Source organism: Thamnophis sirtalis, unplaced genomic scaffold (assembly GCF_051295495.1).
Source record: "Thamnophis sirtalis isolate CommonGarterSnake01/CBP01778 unplaced genomic scaffold, rThaSir2_p1.2 scaffold_14, whole genome shotgun sequence".
Classification (NCBI taxonomy): Eukaryota; Metazoa; Chordata; class Lepidosauria; order Squamata; family Natricidae; genus Thamnophis; species Thamnophis sirtalis.
The window spans coordinates 24,275,270-24,292,236 of record NW_028261394.1 but is presented as its reverse complement, the minus strand read 5'-3'; the positions used below and the strand labels follow the sequence as shown (position 1 = coordinate 24,292,236).

Below are 16,967 nucleotides of genomic sequence, written 5' to 3'. Positions count from 1 at the left end.
CGCCCAGGAGGACGCCTGGCGCCTTGGACTGCAATTCCCAGGATGCCTCGCCATTGGCCCGGGCCGACGGGGCCGACGGGAGTCGTAGTCGGCGAGCCTCTCGCGCTCCTTCGGGCCGGGGCGGGCGAGTGGCTGTTGGGCTCCGCCGGTTGCCAGCCCGGCCCCCGACGTCCGGCAGGAGAGGCGCTCCCGCGGCCCGTTCCCCGCGGACGAGAGCGGCGGCAGCATGGAGGCCCTCGGGGAGAGGGCGCCCTCGACGGCGCGGCCCCTGCTGCGTCTGCTGGGCGCGGAGGGGCGTTTGGCGTCCTGCGGCGGGCAGGGGGAGGCGGTTTGCTGGCCGGCCGGCATGGGCCGCGTCTCGGGCACCGTCCTGGCGGACGAGGAGTCGGAGCGCGACAGCGTCCACACGGGCGAGTCGCACGAGGGGGCCGAGGAACTGCAGGTGGAGCTGGCCCAGCTCTCGACCGAGCAGCTGCTGGCCCTGGTGGAGGAGAACAGGTGCGGCCGCCGCTGGCAGGGGAGGAAGGGGTGGCTCGGTCGGTGCCCGGACGCCGCCGAGAAAGGGGAGCGCGAGGCCGCCTTTGCTCGAACTGGAGCTCGTTAGAGCCACGGCCGCTCCCTGCTCGAGCCCTCCGAGCCCCCTGGGGGACGTGTTCTTGGGTTGGGCGAGGGAGTCCCAGCATCTCCCCCCTCAAGGTGTGAAGGCTGCCCTGGCTGCCCTGCTACAGGCTCCTCTGCTGGGCAGCAGCCGTTTCAGGAGCCGGGGCGAGGGAAAAAGGAGCGTCAATCATAGTGCAGAAAGTGGGGAAGGTCAGGATCTAGCACTCCAGATGAATTCAAATCACCGGGACCTGATGGGTTAGTTCCCAGAGGACTGAAGGAACTGACAGATGTTATCTCAGAACCATTGCACCCCATATATTTCAAGGATCCTGGACAGTGGTGGGTTGCAGGCGGTATACCCCGTACCGGAGCCTGCCTGGAGCACCGGATACCATTCCGGTACAGTGCTCCGGAGGGCCCACCCATCCACCTGAGCTCCTTACTGGTCTTTTAAGTCTTCGGCGCTTCCGCGAACGCGCATGTTGAGTACAGCGCCTGCACAACACTGCTGAGCAGCTGAAGCGTCACAGAGGCTTGCGGAGACGCTAAGATGTGCACGTCCATGTGTATGCCGCCGGGCCTGGGATCCGGAACCCACCACTGATCCTGGAGCACCTGGGAATTACCTGAGGACTGGGGTTCCCATCATCAAAAAGAAAAAGAAAAACAGCAGGGGAAACAAATGCAAGAAACTATAAGATCTATCAGCCTGACATCAATACTTGGGAAGACCTTTGAAAACATAATCAAGCAACAGATCTGCAAATACCTAGAAAGAAGCAAGGTTATAACCAGTAGCCAATGTGGTTTGTCAAAAATAAATCATACCAAACAAATCTTAACACATTCTTTGACAAAATGACTACATTAGTGGACTAGCAAAATGCTGTGGACATAGTATACTTAGATTTCATTAAGGCATTTGGCAAAGTAGAAAAATGTGGGATAGACAGTATCACCACCAGATGGATTTGTAACTGGCTGATAAACTACTCAACAAGTAGTCCTTAATGGTACGACATCTACATGGAGGAAAATAAGCAATGGGGTACCACAAGGTTCCAAATATCTTTATAAATGACTTAGATGAGGGAATAGAAGAGGAACGCATCAAATTTGCAGATGACACAAAGCTGGCTGGGATAGCCAACACCCCAGAAGATATATTCAAGATCCAGAAGGATCTTGACAGATTTGAATACTGGGCTCTTGTCTAGCAAAATGAAATTCAATGTAGAGAAAAATAAGGTTTTACACATAGGCAAGAAAAAACATATAGGTAAAGATTAGGTGAAACTTAGCTCAATAGTGGTAACTGAAAAGGATTTTGGAGTCCTTGTGCACAGTCACCTAAATATGAGCCAGCAGTGTGCTGCAGCTGCCAAAAAAGCTAATACAATCCTAGGTTGCATTAACAGAGATAGAATCAAAATCATGTGACATGTTAGTACCACTTTATAAGGTAAGACCACATTTAGAATAACGTATCCAGTTTTGGTCAACGCAACATATAAAAAATGTTGAGACTCCACAGAGTACAGAGAAGAGCAACAAAGAAGGCTAAAACTTATGAAGAATGGTTGCAGGAATTGGATATGTCTAGTGAAAAGAAGGACTAGGACGGAACATGATAGCAGTGTTCCAATATGAGAGCCTCCTACAAAGACAAGAAGGCTCAACCCATTTTTCAAAGCATCAAAAAGGCAAAACAAGAAACGATGGAAACTAATCAAGGAGAGAAGCAACCTAGAACTAAGGATAAATTTCCTAATGAGAACAATTAACGTGGAAACCCTTGCCTTCAGAAGTTGTGGGTGCTCCCTCACTGAAGGCTTTTAAGAAGAAACTGGACAGCCACTTGTCTGGAATGGTATAAGGTCTCTTGAGAAGAGAGTTGGACTAGAAGACCTCCAAGGTCCCTTCCAACCGTGTTATTCTGCTTATGTTCAATAAAGCATCCCTGTGAGAAAACTACTTGGGTAGAAACTATAGATGAGGTAATGCCAGATAATGCTCGCACTAATGTTTGTGATGTGGCTAGACTGAACTCTTCTGGGAAGCTAGTTGTTGATGTGGCCATGGGGAAAAGGGAAATCTGAAGCTATGGGGAGAGAATTAGAGTGGGAACATGGAGTGTAAGAAGCGTGAGCTTGGAAAAGCTCAACAGTGAAATATGGAGCAACTGCCAGTTAACATCTTAGGCATCAGCTGAAGTCAGCTGGGATCAAACACTTAGAACATCAAACTTGGGTACATGAAAAATGTTGAAAGAATAGCATTGCTTTAAAGTTACCAGGGATACAGCAAGAACAGTTTTTGGATACAATGCAATCAGTGACTGAATAATATAAGTCAGACTTGCAGACAACCCTTTAATGTAAAGATTGTTCATATTTCTGCTCCAACCACCAATGCAGAAGAAAAGGAGGTGGACAGAACATGAAGGAAGATGAGTCACTCTGAAGACTGAAATTCCGAAGTTGGAAACATGACAGAGGACAATTTAGTTGCAGTAACCCAACAGATTGCTAAGAATTGACAGTAACCTGATGACGTATTTATTAATCAATTTGGTATAGTTCAATAAGAAAGTCTCAGCAGAGGGGATGTAGAGTCTGCTTAGGATTTTATGGAGAGTAGCCTCATTTGAATGTTTCAAGTCCCATTTGGCCACGAACAAAAAGAAAAGGCAAGAGAATGAAAAAAGTTCTTTGAAATGTAACATCTTGCAGTGAAGATTAATCTGTTTAAAAGACATTCACAGTAAACATTAGAGAAATGCACGTAAAGATTATCAATATTTCTACATGGAACATTGGGACAAAGCAATACTGGGATACAATCCCCAAAATGACAGAATGATCTCAGTTCGAATCCAAGGCAAACCATTCGATATCACAGCAGACCAAGTCTATGCCCCAACCATTGGTGCTGAAGAGGATGGAATTGACTGGTTCTATGAAAACCTACAGATCCTTATAGAATGAACACCAAAAATGATGTTCTTATCATCATGGGAGATTGGAATGCCAAAGTAGGAAGCCAAAGTAGGAAACCAGAATAACAGGTGAGTTTGGCCTTGGAGTACAAAAAAGCAGGGCACAGGCTGATAGAATTTTGTCAAGAGAATATGATGCAGCCAAAGATGGAGAAGCTCTATATGATCAGTAAAAACAAGACCAGGAGCTGACTGGCTTAGATCATGAGCTTGTTGTTGCAAAATTTGGGCTTAAATTGAAGGAAGTAGGGAAAAGCACTGACCACTCAGGTATGAACTAAATCATATCCCTGGTGAATATACAGTAGAGGTGACAAATAGATTTAAGGAATTAGATCTGATAGACAGAGTGCCTGAACAACTATAGACAGAGGTTTACAACATTGTACAAGAGGTAGCAACTAAAACCATCTGAAAGAAAAATAAATGCAAGAAAGCAAAATGGCTGTCTGAGGAAGCTTTGCAAACAGCTGAGGAAAGAAGGGAAGCGAAAGGAAAGGGAGAAAGAGAAAGATACACCCAGTTGAATGTAGAGTTCCAGAGAATAGCTAGAACAGATAAGAATGACTTCTTAAATGAACAATGCTAAGAAATAGAAGAAAACAATAGAGATCTCTGCAAGAAAATTGGAGATATGAAGGGAAGTTTTCATGGAAAGATGGGCATGATAAAGGACCAAAATGGCAGGGACCAACAGAGGCGGAAGAGATTAAGAAGAGGTGGCAAAATTACACAGAAGAACTATACAAGAAGGAGCTTAACGTCCCTGATAACCACAATGGGGTGGTCACTGAACTAGAGCCAGACATCCTAGAATGTGAAGTCAAATGGGCTTTAGAAAATCTGAGCAACAACAAAGCCAGTGGAGGTGACAGTATTCCAGCTCAGCTATCCAAAATCTTAAAAGACAATGGAGTAAAAGTGTTACACCAAATTTGCCAGTAAATTTTGAAAACTCAACAACGGCCACAGGATTGGAAAAGGTCAGTCTATATTCCAATTCCAAAGAAGGGCAATGCCAAAGAATGTTCAAACTACCGCATCATTGCACTCATTTCACATGCTAGCAAAGTTATGCTCAAAATCCTACAAGCTGGGTGTTATGTCAATTTCACTGTATTTGTAAACTATGTATATATATACAATGATAATAAAGTAAAGTAAAGCTGGGCTCCAGCAGTATGTGGATCGAGAACTACCAGAAGTACAGGCAGGATTTCAAAGAGGCAGAGGAACTAGAGATCAAATTGCCAACATACACTGGATCATGGAGAAAGCTAGGGAGTTCCAGAGAAAGATCTGCTTCATTGGCTATGCTAAAGCCTTTGATTGTGTGAGGTTCTTAAAGAGATCATCTTTATGACCTTATTTATCTTTTGAGAAATCTATATGCAGGTCAAGAAGCAACAGTGAGAACTGGACATGTAATAATTGAGTGGTTCAAATTTAGGAAAGGAGTCTGGCATGGTTGTATACTGTCACCCTGCCTATTTAACTTATATGCAGAGCACATCATGAGAAAGGCTGGGCTAGACGGATCAAAAATTGGAATTAAGATTGCCAGGAAAAATATCAACAACCTCAGATATGCAGATAATGCCATTCTAGTGGCAGAAAGTGAAGAACTAAAGAGCCTCTTGATGCAGGTGAAGAAGAAGAGTGCAAAAGTTCGCTTGAAACTCAACATTAAGAAAACTAAGATCATGGCATCTGGCCCTCTCAATTCCTGGCAAATAGATGGGGAAGAAATGGAGGTAGTGACAGATTTTATTTTCCTGGGCTCCGAGATCACTGCAGATGGGGACTGCAGCCAGGAAATTAAAAGACGCTTGCTCCTGGGGAGGAAAGCTATGGCAACTCTCTACAGCATACTAAAAAGCAGAGACATCACCCTGCATCTAGTCAAGGCTATGGTTTTCTCAGTTGCAATGGATGGCTGTGAAGGTTGGACCATAGAAAAGGCTGAGCCCCAAAGAATGGAGGCCACCTAATGAGAAGGAGGGACTCACTGGAGAGGGAATCTAATTCTGGGAAAGATTGAGGGCAAAAGAAGAAGGGGATGGCAGAGAATGAAGTGGCTGGATGGAGTCACTGAAGCAGTCGGCGTGAACTTAAATGGACTCCAGAGGATGGTAGAGAACAGGAAGACCTGGAGGAGTGTTGTCCACGGGGTCGCGATGGGTCGGACTTCACAACCAACAACAACATTGGGACAGTTTTTTATATTATAGTCTGCTGTCTCCCATTGAAGCCAAGTTCTGTTCTGAAAACGATGCCCAACTTTCATATTTTGCTCCCAGAATCAAGGAATGATTGTTATTATTTATTCAAATTGTACGGCTACCCACCTCACTTATGACTAATAATCCAATAAAAAGTGGTTAAAAACCAATATAAAAACACATAAGTCCCTAACCATTTTAAAGATAGAAGATCTGATCAGCCACAGAATTCATTAGATCAAAAATTCAGCTCACCCAGCCCATTTCCAAGGAACCTTATGAGTTGCAACTCAATAAAATGAGAGGGGGCTGGTTAGATATTCAAAGCTCTAATTCTATGGATGAGAAATGATTGCTTGAAGAGGAGAAAACAGGTGTGGGTAAAGCAGAATTCTCCAAGGTTTTTTTTTTCCTTTTCAGCTAAGTTGAGATAAATAGAAGGTAACTTGAATTAGTGTACTGCTTGGTTTTGATTATGGAATATAGTCCTCGATTTATGGACCATTCATTTAAGAACTGTTCAAAGTTACAGAGCTGCTATAGCGGTGACTGGTCTTCACACTTATGACAGTCGTAGCATCCCCACAGTCATGTGGTCAGAATTTATGTGCCTGGCAACTAGCATATATTTAGAGAGGTTGCGGTGTCCCAGCGTCACCTAATCACCAGTGGTGATCATTCCAGGATTTACATTGCTGCTCCTAATCTGACAGGTGGTCTGTCCGTGGTCTACATGCCTAAAACCCTTCAAAGGGCTGGATTGAGGAAAGGAATTTGTCTTTCTCAGAATTTGCTTAAGTGCTACTGGCGTTTTTTTCTCATTTGTGATGTCTGGATGAGCCACGTGCCTCTAAGTTCACTCACTGAGTTTTTCTCTCTGTCTTCAGCCACACCAACGCCATGTTCAAAGTTGAAACAGAAATGTTTGAGAAATTTTTCACTAGATTGGAGCCAAAAGACGTGGTAGGAGAAAGACACGGTTCATCGCTGGACTTGGGACAAACACCATATGTAAGCCATGTAATAATTTACAGTGCTGCCACTTTAGTGATGGGATAGGTTTCCGAATTGCACCACATGCTTACTGGTGACTGAATGTATCCATAGTCTTTGTTGTTCAACCCAAAGGGCCGCATTCACACAGGTCTTAGGGTTTAAAATACTGTTGAAATGAAAACTAAAGTAACTACATTGTGCAAATGCAACCATTAGATTTTTACTAACCTGGTTTAGCTGATTTCTCATCTAACACTTGGGTCCCCTTAACTTCCTTCTTTTTTACTCCTCCACACAATTAAATTTACTTTGCCAATTCACCCTGAAATGCTCTATTTTTATTGTTTTACTTGAGTTAAGATTTGCCTTATCTTAAATCTTTCCTCCAAAACTTTCACTCCAATATAATTTCTCCATGGCAGTCAAGAGTCTGCATTTCAGCAGTGCAATCCCAACCTGTTCATGGTAGCCTAAATTTAGGAGCACCCTCCGCCCTGCCCCTGCAACTATGCAAATCATGAAATCTGTCAAACTCGGGTGATCAGGGCGGGTGGAGCAGGGTCAGAAGTCAGGTTTGGCTGCCTGGCACAAGCCAAAAGCCCGGGAGGAGCTCAGGAAAGGTCCCTCTGGCAAAACAGGGGAGATGGAGAAGGCCAGTTTCCCCTTATCTCATTGCTTTGCTTTAAAATGACTCTGGAGCGCTGCTGAAAACGCTGTGCAACACATTACTCTCCTCTGAAGGATTCCCCACCCTTTGGGAAACACAATCTAGTGATCGCTTTCGATGCTTGCTAGATTCAAGTTGCCATTCCTCCACAGCCTCAGAGTGGCATGTAAGGGTGTTGCTTTTGGGGATTTTTTTGGCCACAACAGCCCAGTGAAGTCAGGCTGAGAAATTAGGATTGTCAACAGGCAGCTGAGAGTGGATTGAACTGAGGATTCCCCATTCCTTGTCCAACACTGTCAGTTCCTGGTGAGGTTCGGATTGTTGCAGCCGTTTTCCACAGCAAGGATGGAGCCTGGATTAGCTGAGTCCAGGCAGGGAGATTTATGAATCCTACTCAATTCCAAATTTCTCCAACCTGGTCAGCTGCCTATGAGTAACACGGGTGAGAAATAGAACATCAGAGTCCCCTGAACATTTGATTAAATGGCTGCTAAGCACCCAACTCATGTTGAAGCCTGTAGCAATGGTCAGAAGAACAGAAAGGAAAAAATACAAGTGGGATTGTGACAACATCATAACAATAACAGAGTTGAAGGTACCTTGGAGGCCTTCTAGTCCACCCCCTGTTCAAACAGGAGACCTTATATCATTCCAGACAAGTGGCTGTCCAGTCTTTTCTTAAAAGTCTGCAGTGATGGAGCAGCCGCACCTTCTGTTTGGAATAAAATAGCACATGCATTCAAGCCAATTTGACCAATATTGTGCCATCAAGTTCTGATTATGTTCACATCCATCCAGTAATGTTTATTTGAATCAAATTCACAATGAAGCACTTAAAGGAATGGCTTAGAAGTTCACATTTGTATTTTGGATCTCCCCCTGGCTTTGTTTATAAAAGACCCTCCCTCCAAATAACTCATCTGACCAATGATTATTGTGTTTCTCCCAAAATGCTGCTTTTTTGCAGGTGGGTTTTCATTATTTTTTAAGTGATGCATCAGTGATATTGTTGCTTAGAAAATCATCTTTTAATCTTAAGTATCAGCTTAATGTCCAGTATCCTATATTTTACCCAGACTTAGGGAAATAAAGTAGATTATCACGATCCTTTTCATTCTGAATTTAGACATGGAGACAACATTGGTCACCCATATCTTTACAGAGTGGAGAAAAATAGTGATCTTTTTTTTGTTAATCTTGAACACTCTATGGTTTTTGGTGTTGTTGGCTTTAAATTCTTGCTGGAATACTTGAGGGAGCTACCGGTTGAGGTTCCACTTTATGATAGTTCTGCCTCTTCATTTCCTGAAAATAATACTGGAGAAATTCTGCTTAGTCATTTGGGAATTTTTCTCTGCTGTATTCAAGGTTATTTATTGTCTTACATCCTCTATAAATATAATATAATATAAATATAAATTTATATATAAATGTAAATAATCAATATTTAGCTACTTGGAAGGCTCATTCACAACTCTGGAACTAATAGTAGACAGCCATATTTCTCCTTTATGATGAACTCAAAGTTGGGCATCTCCATGGCTAATGAATGTCTGAATGTAAGGAAGTGGATGTGATTAACTCAGTGGTCTCAAAATGGAGGAGGCTGTATTTCAGGATTTGGGGGAAATGCCAATTATTGGAAGGAGTTGCTTTCTCCTTAAGGATCTGGAGGCTGTAGATTAGGGGTGTCAAACTCACATTGTCACAGCATCGTCAGGTGACGTATCAGGATTCCCCCTTCGCTAAACCATGGGTGGGGGTGGCCAGCATGTGACACATCCAGCCCCTGGGCCGGGAGTTTGACAGCCCTGCCCTGGATACATCTGTGGCGAGGAAGGCATTCTATTGGCTTCAGCTGAGAAAGCAATTGCGTCTCTATCCGGAGGAAAAAACCTGGCTTTGGTGACTCATGTGTTGAACTTGGAAGCTGTGGAGACATTTGGAGAGTCACAGCGAATGCAGAGCCTAGCAGATGGGTTGAGGTGCTCACAAGCACATATGTACATAACAACATAGGGCTCAACCCATTAACTGGGTTATCCTGTTCGCTTCCATCATCAGCAAGACATATTTTAGGTATTCCTGTAGATAAATTTAACCCCTGTGGTTAATTCTGATTCCTCCCTGTTGGGCCCAGTGTAGAATATGCTGCTGCTGGAAGTGTTGAATGGGTTATTTTAATTGTTTCCATATTTACATTTGAAAATATTTTTCAAGTTTTATGGCGAGATGTTAAGTCATATTTGCACCCACTGTCTCTTAACAAATCTGAAAGTTAATACTGAATCAGAAAAAGGAAATCTGAAAATTAGTTTGGCAAATTCTAAATGCCCAAAACTTGGCTTTTGCTGGAGGGTGGCTCAGGACCGTGCCTTTGGATTGTAGCCGCGGGGCAGGCGCAAGTCGAAATCCCGAATCACAACGGATCGTGTGATATGCCTGACAGTGGAACAGAAATGTGACCTGGTGCAGCGGGAGTTGGAAGAGACCAAGGAAGATCTGCAGCTGATGAAGGAGAACTCAGAAAGGAACTTGCAGAATTACCTGGTAACATTTTCCTTAGAATGGCTGCTGGGGAATTCTGGGAGTTGAAGTCCACAAATCTCAAAAGTTGTCAAGGTTGAGAAACCCTGGACTGGACTGTATTTCCCAGTCTGTGTCACCAGGTCTAGGAAGTTGTACTTTACTATCTTGAGGAGGGCAGGCTGTCACCCATCCCTGAGCTGTAACAAGGGGAGTATTCTTTGTGGCTGTGGCTGGTGGTCAGGGCTGGGTTTCGACCGGTTCGCACCGGTCCCTGCGATCCGGTTGGTCGCCGAACCCGGAAGTAAGTAACTTCCGGGAACGGCGAAGCCCCCCCCCCCCCCCGCACCCGCGCGCGCCTGCACACTCGCACCCGCTCCTTACCCGGTTTTTTTGAATTTCGTGCTTTCCACGCCTGCGCAGAACGCCTGCACGATCCTCCAGGAGCAGCTGGAGCATCGCGCAGACGCTAGTATGCATGCGCGCGCCGCGTGCGTGCGTGCGCCGCGTGCGTGCGCGAAGACGCCGCGTGCGTGAGGACGCCGCCGGCCTCGTTCCAACCGATCCGGTTGGAACGGGGCGAGAAACCCACCCTTGCTGGTGGTGGTGGCTTCTATGTAAGGGGGTCTGCTTTGCTTGGCTACCTTGAGCTTCAAGGCCTCCCCCCACCCCCAGCAAATAAGTGAAATGTATCATGTATTTATTTCCAACTTAATTTCAATTCTTCAGGCTATCCTAGAGGAAGCAGATATTCGCTTGGTTGAAATTAAGAGAGCTATGATGGAGTTTGACAAAGACATAGTCAAAACTATAACTAAGAAGAAAGGGAGCGTCATTGCCTCTGATAAGGTGCTGCGATATATGGAGGACCAGATTCGTTCTAGGGTCAGTAGAGAAAGTTGGCAGTTAATCAGTTATTCTCATTTTATTCTTATAAATTATATTGACATTGGTGAATGTGAACACAAGATCTTTTTTCCCATTGGCATTCTTACAGTGTTCCTGATCTTTGGTATGTGCCAAACAATGAAACACATTTAGATATCTGTAATTGTCATTGCCTTCAGAGAATTATTGAATTATTGTTCCTTTATTAGAACTCCCTCCCAAAAAAAAAAAAAGTTTATAAAGCTCCATAAAAATATAATTGCCATTTTGGAAATCCCCTGCCTACTTGATCCTCCATTATTGAATATATATTGAATATGTACTTATATACTGCTTCACAGTACTTCACAGCCCTCTCTAAGTGGTTTACAGAGTCAGCCTCTTGCCCCTAACAATCTGAGTCCTCATTTTACCCACCTCGGAAGGACAGAAGGCTGAGTCAACCTTGAGCCTGGTGAGATTTGAACTGTCAAATTGCAGGCTGTCAGCAGGCAGCAGAAGTAGCCTGCAGTAGTGCACTCTAACCACTGTGCCACTAAGGGGAGATTATCCCTGTGAATGGTCTTGGTTGTATTTTGTTCTCTCTTTTTATTTTTCATCTTTTCTTAATCCTATCTAAACTTCCTAGAATTGCAGCTGGTAAATCGAGTGGGGATATAAGTTGATTAAACAATAACAGCAACAAAACAAAATAAATAGAATATATCATCTTGCTTCCTGATTTACCTGTATCCTAATGGTAGTCACAGCTTCACTACCTCCAAGTTCTGTACAGTATGGAGAGATGGGAAATTCTCACAGGAGCCGTAAAATGTGGAGAAAGGGTGGTCATTATTTTCAGGGACCCAAACTGAGGTCAGAAGTTTGGGCTTGGAGGTTTCAGGGTGCTTTAAGCCTCCCAAATAATTGAGGAACAGACATCACTCCTTCAAGTTCCTGAAACCCTCCCAAAATGAGAATGCTGCTCTTGACCAGTAATTGACATGTAAATTTATAAACTGTGCAAAGCAGTAATCCCTGAGCCAATGGAAGCAATCTGTCTTGGAATAAGGAATGTCCTTTCCATTGATCCTGTGCCTCCTCCTCCTCCGAGTATTGTGGCTAACTGACACCATCTAAGGCATACCTGGTTTCTGTTTATGAATTTTTTATCTGGCCAGATTAAATAAATAAATATAAGGTGTTTCACATATTTTTATTTCATAGAAAATAAGGACATTGTAATTACCATATTTTTTGGAGTATAAGAAGCACATTTTTTACTCTAAAAAGAGGCTGAAATTCTGGCTGCGTCTTATACACCGAATACAGCATTTTTTGCCTCCCAAAGCCCCGCCCCCTTCACCAAAATGGCCGTGCATACCCTTATGGAGGCTTTCAGACAGCTCCTGGGGGCTGGGGTGGACAGAAATTAGCGAAAAACGGGCTGTTTCCCCCCCCCCCGTCCCCAGCAGCACTCTATAAGCCTCCATAAGGCTATGAATGCAATTTTTTTTGACAAAAAAACGGACTGTTTTTGCAAAAAACGGGCCATTTTAGGGAGGTTTGCAAGTGTAAAAACTTTTTTTCCCTTTCAGAAAGCTGTTTAGTTGGCATGCACACACAGTGCGCATCAAATGCGCTCACACAGCGTGCTCATGAGCAAACCAGCAGTAGTGCCTTTACAGGGCTGTCTTAATTGAAATGTAACTCAATATAAAGTTTGTGTGACGTAGTCCTAAACTTCATGGATTACACAAACCCCAATCTGGACAAATGGCTTTCTGCCTTACCAGGTTGTGGAAATCTGTCCCAGGTCCCTGATGCACCATGTGTGTCTTGATTGAATATGGGAGGGGAAGTGATCTTCCCAAAGGAAGAAGTCTGAAAAATCAGTCAGGTTGCTTTATTTTTCAGGATGTTATGAAGGAAAAAATCCATTTGAAAAACGATTCTCTAAAAGTTCAGAAGAAGAAGATGCAGATGCAACTCAAGCAGGTACAGACCATTCCTGACAATGCCAGCCGAACCCTTTAGTTTTTTATCTCTAATGTAGAAACAACACAAACCCCAAAGGGTACAAAGCCTTACTTACACAGTAGATGCTTTTAGAAATCTCACACAGAGAGGGAAAAAGAGGAAGAAAACAACAGGAGAGGAGGAATCCAACCAAAGGAGATGTGCGTGTGTTAAAATAAATGCCTAGCTTCACCCATGATGGAATCGGGCAAGTGGGCGTTCTGGGCCTTTGGCTTCAGAGGTGAACATTTTCCTTCAACCCAGAATTTCCGCTCTGGAGGGAGAATTCCTTTCGCCCCAGAACTTAATTACGGCTTTAACTAGAGTTCCAGATGGATAAGATGAAGTTCTTCATAAATGGATGAATTCCAATTTGTGACATATAATTAGACATCGCCCTAACATTTTAAATTCTTATTTTTCTTTCTTAAAACTTATCAATAAAAATGTGAATTTTAGACAAAAACAGTTCTGCTTAAATCCTAGGCATTAGAATCCCCTCAAAAATAATTCCAGCATAAAGTTCCCATCTACCCTACCCCGTGTCCCACAAGCATGATAGGGAACCTTCTGATGAATTAGCTCCCGCGTCCAGGCTGGGAGAGGGTGTGTCCTCTACTTTCCCCCACAGCACATTGTCAGCCCTTTGAGGTAGACCAGATTAGGAAACCAAAGTCATGAATACTAAACCTAGTTTTATTATAATCTTGCAGAGACATCCTGGGGTGTGCCTCCCTTTCCTCCCGTTCTCTTCCTGAGAACTAGGGAGGGCCCAGCCTGAGATGCTTTCTCAAACTGCATTTCTGGCCCAGACTCAAGTTTCTTCCCTCCGGCCAATGTTTCATTCCCACCGCCCCTTCCATTCTGAGCTCCCACCGGGAAGCAACCTCTGCCCATCTTCCCTGTTGCCCTTCAGAAAGGGGGCTTTTCCTCTTGTGCTGGCGCACGAAGGCTCTGCAACCCGCCTCTGTGAGGCAATCCTCCCTGTGTGTTGCAAGAGGAGCGCCCCTTCCTTCCATCCCTGGTGGCCCTTTGGCTCTGGGCTGCAGGACAGCTGAAGCCCTGGTCATTTTCTTCTTCCAAGGGTTCCTGCCGATTGGGCAAAAGTGGAGAGGAAAACAAGGGAGGGCTTTCCGTTGAAATCCTGTGTCCTCAAAGGCCCCCTCCCCACAAAAGAATGGTGGCTTTTCCCCCACTGAGGCAGAAAGCTAGTAATCCAAGTCAGAGCAAGTGCTGTTCAGATGCCCCCCTGCCCCCTCCCATCCCCTGTCCCCCCATGGCTCAGAGCAGCTGAGAGGTGGGAAAGGCTTGGTTGCTGGCCTGGGCATCCGGCTGCAGGGCAGGAAAGGTCTCACTTGAAGAGGACAAAAACCTCGACATTCTTCTAGATACAAGTGAGGGTCCTCCTATCCCAAAGGGCCTCTTCCGCTACACTCTGTGTTAGCAATATTCTTCAGTGGCCTATTGAAATAAATGTAGGTTTAGCTTTTTAAATTGGGGTGATTCCAAAGTAGTTTTTAATGAAGATTCAGACTTCAGCTATTACCCAAATCCTCCAACTGTCTCTTGCAGGCTTTGTGGTTGGGAAAACAACGGATTTGTGGCTAAAGCTGCAGAGGTTCAGACAATAACTTTCTAATTATGCCAATAATGCTTTGTGAAACAAATTGCAAACAGAAGTCAAAACCTCTAAGATTTTATTTAGTTCAGTAGGACCAGGGGTAAAATTCAGTTGCTTCGGACAGATTCTGGAGAACCGGTAGCAGACATTTTGAGTAGTGCTGTGAACCGACAAATACCAACTCTGGCTGATGATAGAGTGGGGTGAAAATGGACAGTTAAGTTCACCTGGCCCTAACCTCACTTGGTGCAGGACAGATGAGCAACGTATTTGCATCACATTTTTGGGTCTGCACTTTAAAGTTGTGCTGTCACTTACCGCACTTTCCTCCCACCTTCTTTTTAGCCCACTCCAGAAACTTTCTTGCTTTTCTCAGTCCAGGCAGCCAGAGTTTTTCAGCCCCTTCTGACAGTTCAGGCCACTCTGTGTTTGTCTGAATATGGCTTTGCTGCAGTGAAGCATGAATGAAAGAATGATCTAGCAAAAGGTCCCTGGTCAGGCTGGGCTGGCTGCTTCAAATGGGAACCTGTCTATCAAAATTTGTGGCTGATTTGCAGAAGGAGGAGCTGGGAGAGGCGCTGCATGAGGTCGATTTCCAGCAGCTCAAGATTGAGAATGCTCAGTTCCTAGAGAAAATAGATGAACGGAACCAAGATTTACTGCAGCTGAAACTGACTGTTGGCAACACCCTGCAGATCCTCAACTTCTACAAGGTCAGGCGATTGAGTCATCCCCAGAGGGCTGCTGACGGGGTCCCGAAAAGATCACCCGATCTCTGCATCACATGTGGACCCTCGTCGCTCAGCCTCAAGAGAACCTCGGGTCTCCCACTCGGTCCTCTGGGGGAGATCAGTGGAGGATAGGAGACCACTAAGGGTGTTCCTGGGAACCACTAAGGAGGAAACGGGAAACCTGAAAGGCTGCCCTCCCTCCCCAAACAATCAGAATCCATCCCGTATTTTGGCTGTCTTGGGAGGTTTTGTCCAACCAAGGTACGTTCACCTGTCTGTACTTTGACAGTGATGCCTCCCTCTGGATCGTCTTCTATTTTAGAGGAAGCTGCACTATGCAACAGCCATGGCTACCTACCTGGTGAGAGACATTGCGCAGAGGAAGGAGTCCCTGGAGAAAATTGCGCGCGAGGCCGTCCTTGTGGAAGAGGTAGGGGGAAGAGGGGGGCTCCAGCAGGGGCCAGGAAGAGAAAGACCTCCTGCTGGTTCACTCTGGGGAGGCAGGCAGGTCACCTCCAGGGGACATTTCGAGCCACCTGATCCAACCTTTACCGAGGTTTTACTTTTTCCCCTCTTGCTTTAACTGCTGCCATTGATTCCTCCAGGCCCTAAAATTAAAACAAACAAGCCAAAGCTCCATATGTGCCAAAACCTGGGCAGGAAATGAAAAGAGTCATCCTTGGACTGAACGGCCTCGCCATCTTTGATGCTTCAGGGTGGGAATAAAGTGTTAAAAACCGTAGAGGGCAAATTTGGATAATGAGAAAGCAGATCTCCTGTAGTTAAAGAGACGCGGTGCCTGTTGAGCCACAGAAGCCGTGGCTTTCCCCGCTCGGAAGACAGAGCAGTTTACTGACTCCTGGGGAACTTCTGCTCCCTTCCCAGATTGCCATTCTCTGCCTCTTTGGCCGATTTCCTCCTGGTTTAGACGATGCGAGAAAAATGGCCCCAAAGCCAGTTGCCACCTGGGAGCCCTGGAGCCCTGTGGGACTTGGGGTAGCTCATTCTGCCCCTGGAGAGAACTCGGTTGCCCCCACCCACAAGCGGCCTTGAGGGCTTGGCTTCTCTTGCTCAGTTGCTCGCCTGAGCACAACCATGAGGGGGGAATATCCATGCCCTCCTTTCCTGTCCTGGAGCAGCTGCTCCAGTTTTTTCAAGGGGGGTGGGTGGGCTTGCAAGAACAGAGGCCACCTGGAGCAGGACAGCCGTTCTCAGTCCTTGTTCCCGGCATTTCTGTGTCGGCAGGAGGGAAGACAGGTGGGCTTTTTCAGACTGCTCTACAGAGAATCGGGAAATGGAAATGGTGACCGTGTTGGAATTCCCTGATCCCCAACCGTAGATTTTCTAGGAACTCATGAGGTGTCACGATGAACGTCATTTCTTCAAAGTATTTAAGGAAGCAACAAGATAAGGGCGGGTGGGTTTAATCCTTTTCCTGTGCTGTAAAGATCCTGAGTCCCAGTTAACGTGGATCCATGGTAGGCAAAAGGTCAGGGCCAAGATCAGGATCCCTCCCAGGGCGCTTTGTCTCTGTCACAGGAACGGGTAAAGGCTGAGACCCTGAACAAAAAACTACGGCGACAACTGGCAGAATACAAAGTTCCTCCTGTTCTCAACTACGTTCACGAGAAGGTGGCTGTTCACGATCTAGAAAACAGCCTCAGGATCTGGGAGAGGAAGGTGGAAATTGTAGAGGTAGGGCTGTGACCTTTTACGT

The 16,967-nt window shown here is 45.4% G+C and overlaps 1 protein-coding gene across 1 annotated transcript in view; it reads left to right on the top strand.

Annotated features, from left to right (window-relative positions):
- The first annotated feature begins 95 nt into the window (after window positions 1-95).
- The window catches only part of CFAP263 (cilia and flagella associated protein 263), a 22,105-nt gene continuing 5,233 nt past the window's right edge, over window positions 96-16,967 (top strand). Inside the window, exons 1-8 of the mRNA XM_087729264.1 lie at window positions 96-498; window positions 6,711-6,834; window positions 9,875-10,036; window positions 10,742-10,897; window positions 12,797-12,877; window positions 15,077-15,232; window positions 15,573-15,680; window positions 16,790-16,945. Of these exons, the coding sequence (XP_087585390.1) occupies window positions 227-498; window positions 6,711-6,834; window positions 9,875-10,036; window positions 10,742-10,897; window positions 12,797-12,877; window positions 15,077-15,232; window positions 15,573-15,680; window positions 16,790-16,945 (1,215 nt within the window). The 5' untranslated portion in view covers window positions 96-226. The remainder of the gene's footprint in view (window positions 499-6,710; window positions 6,835-9,874; window positions 10,037-10,741; window positions 10,898-12,796; window positions 12,878-15,076; window positions 15,233-15,572; window positions 15,681-16,789; window positions 16,946-16,967) is intronic.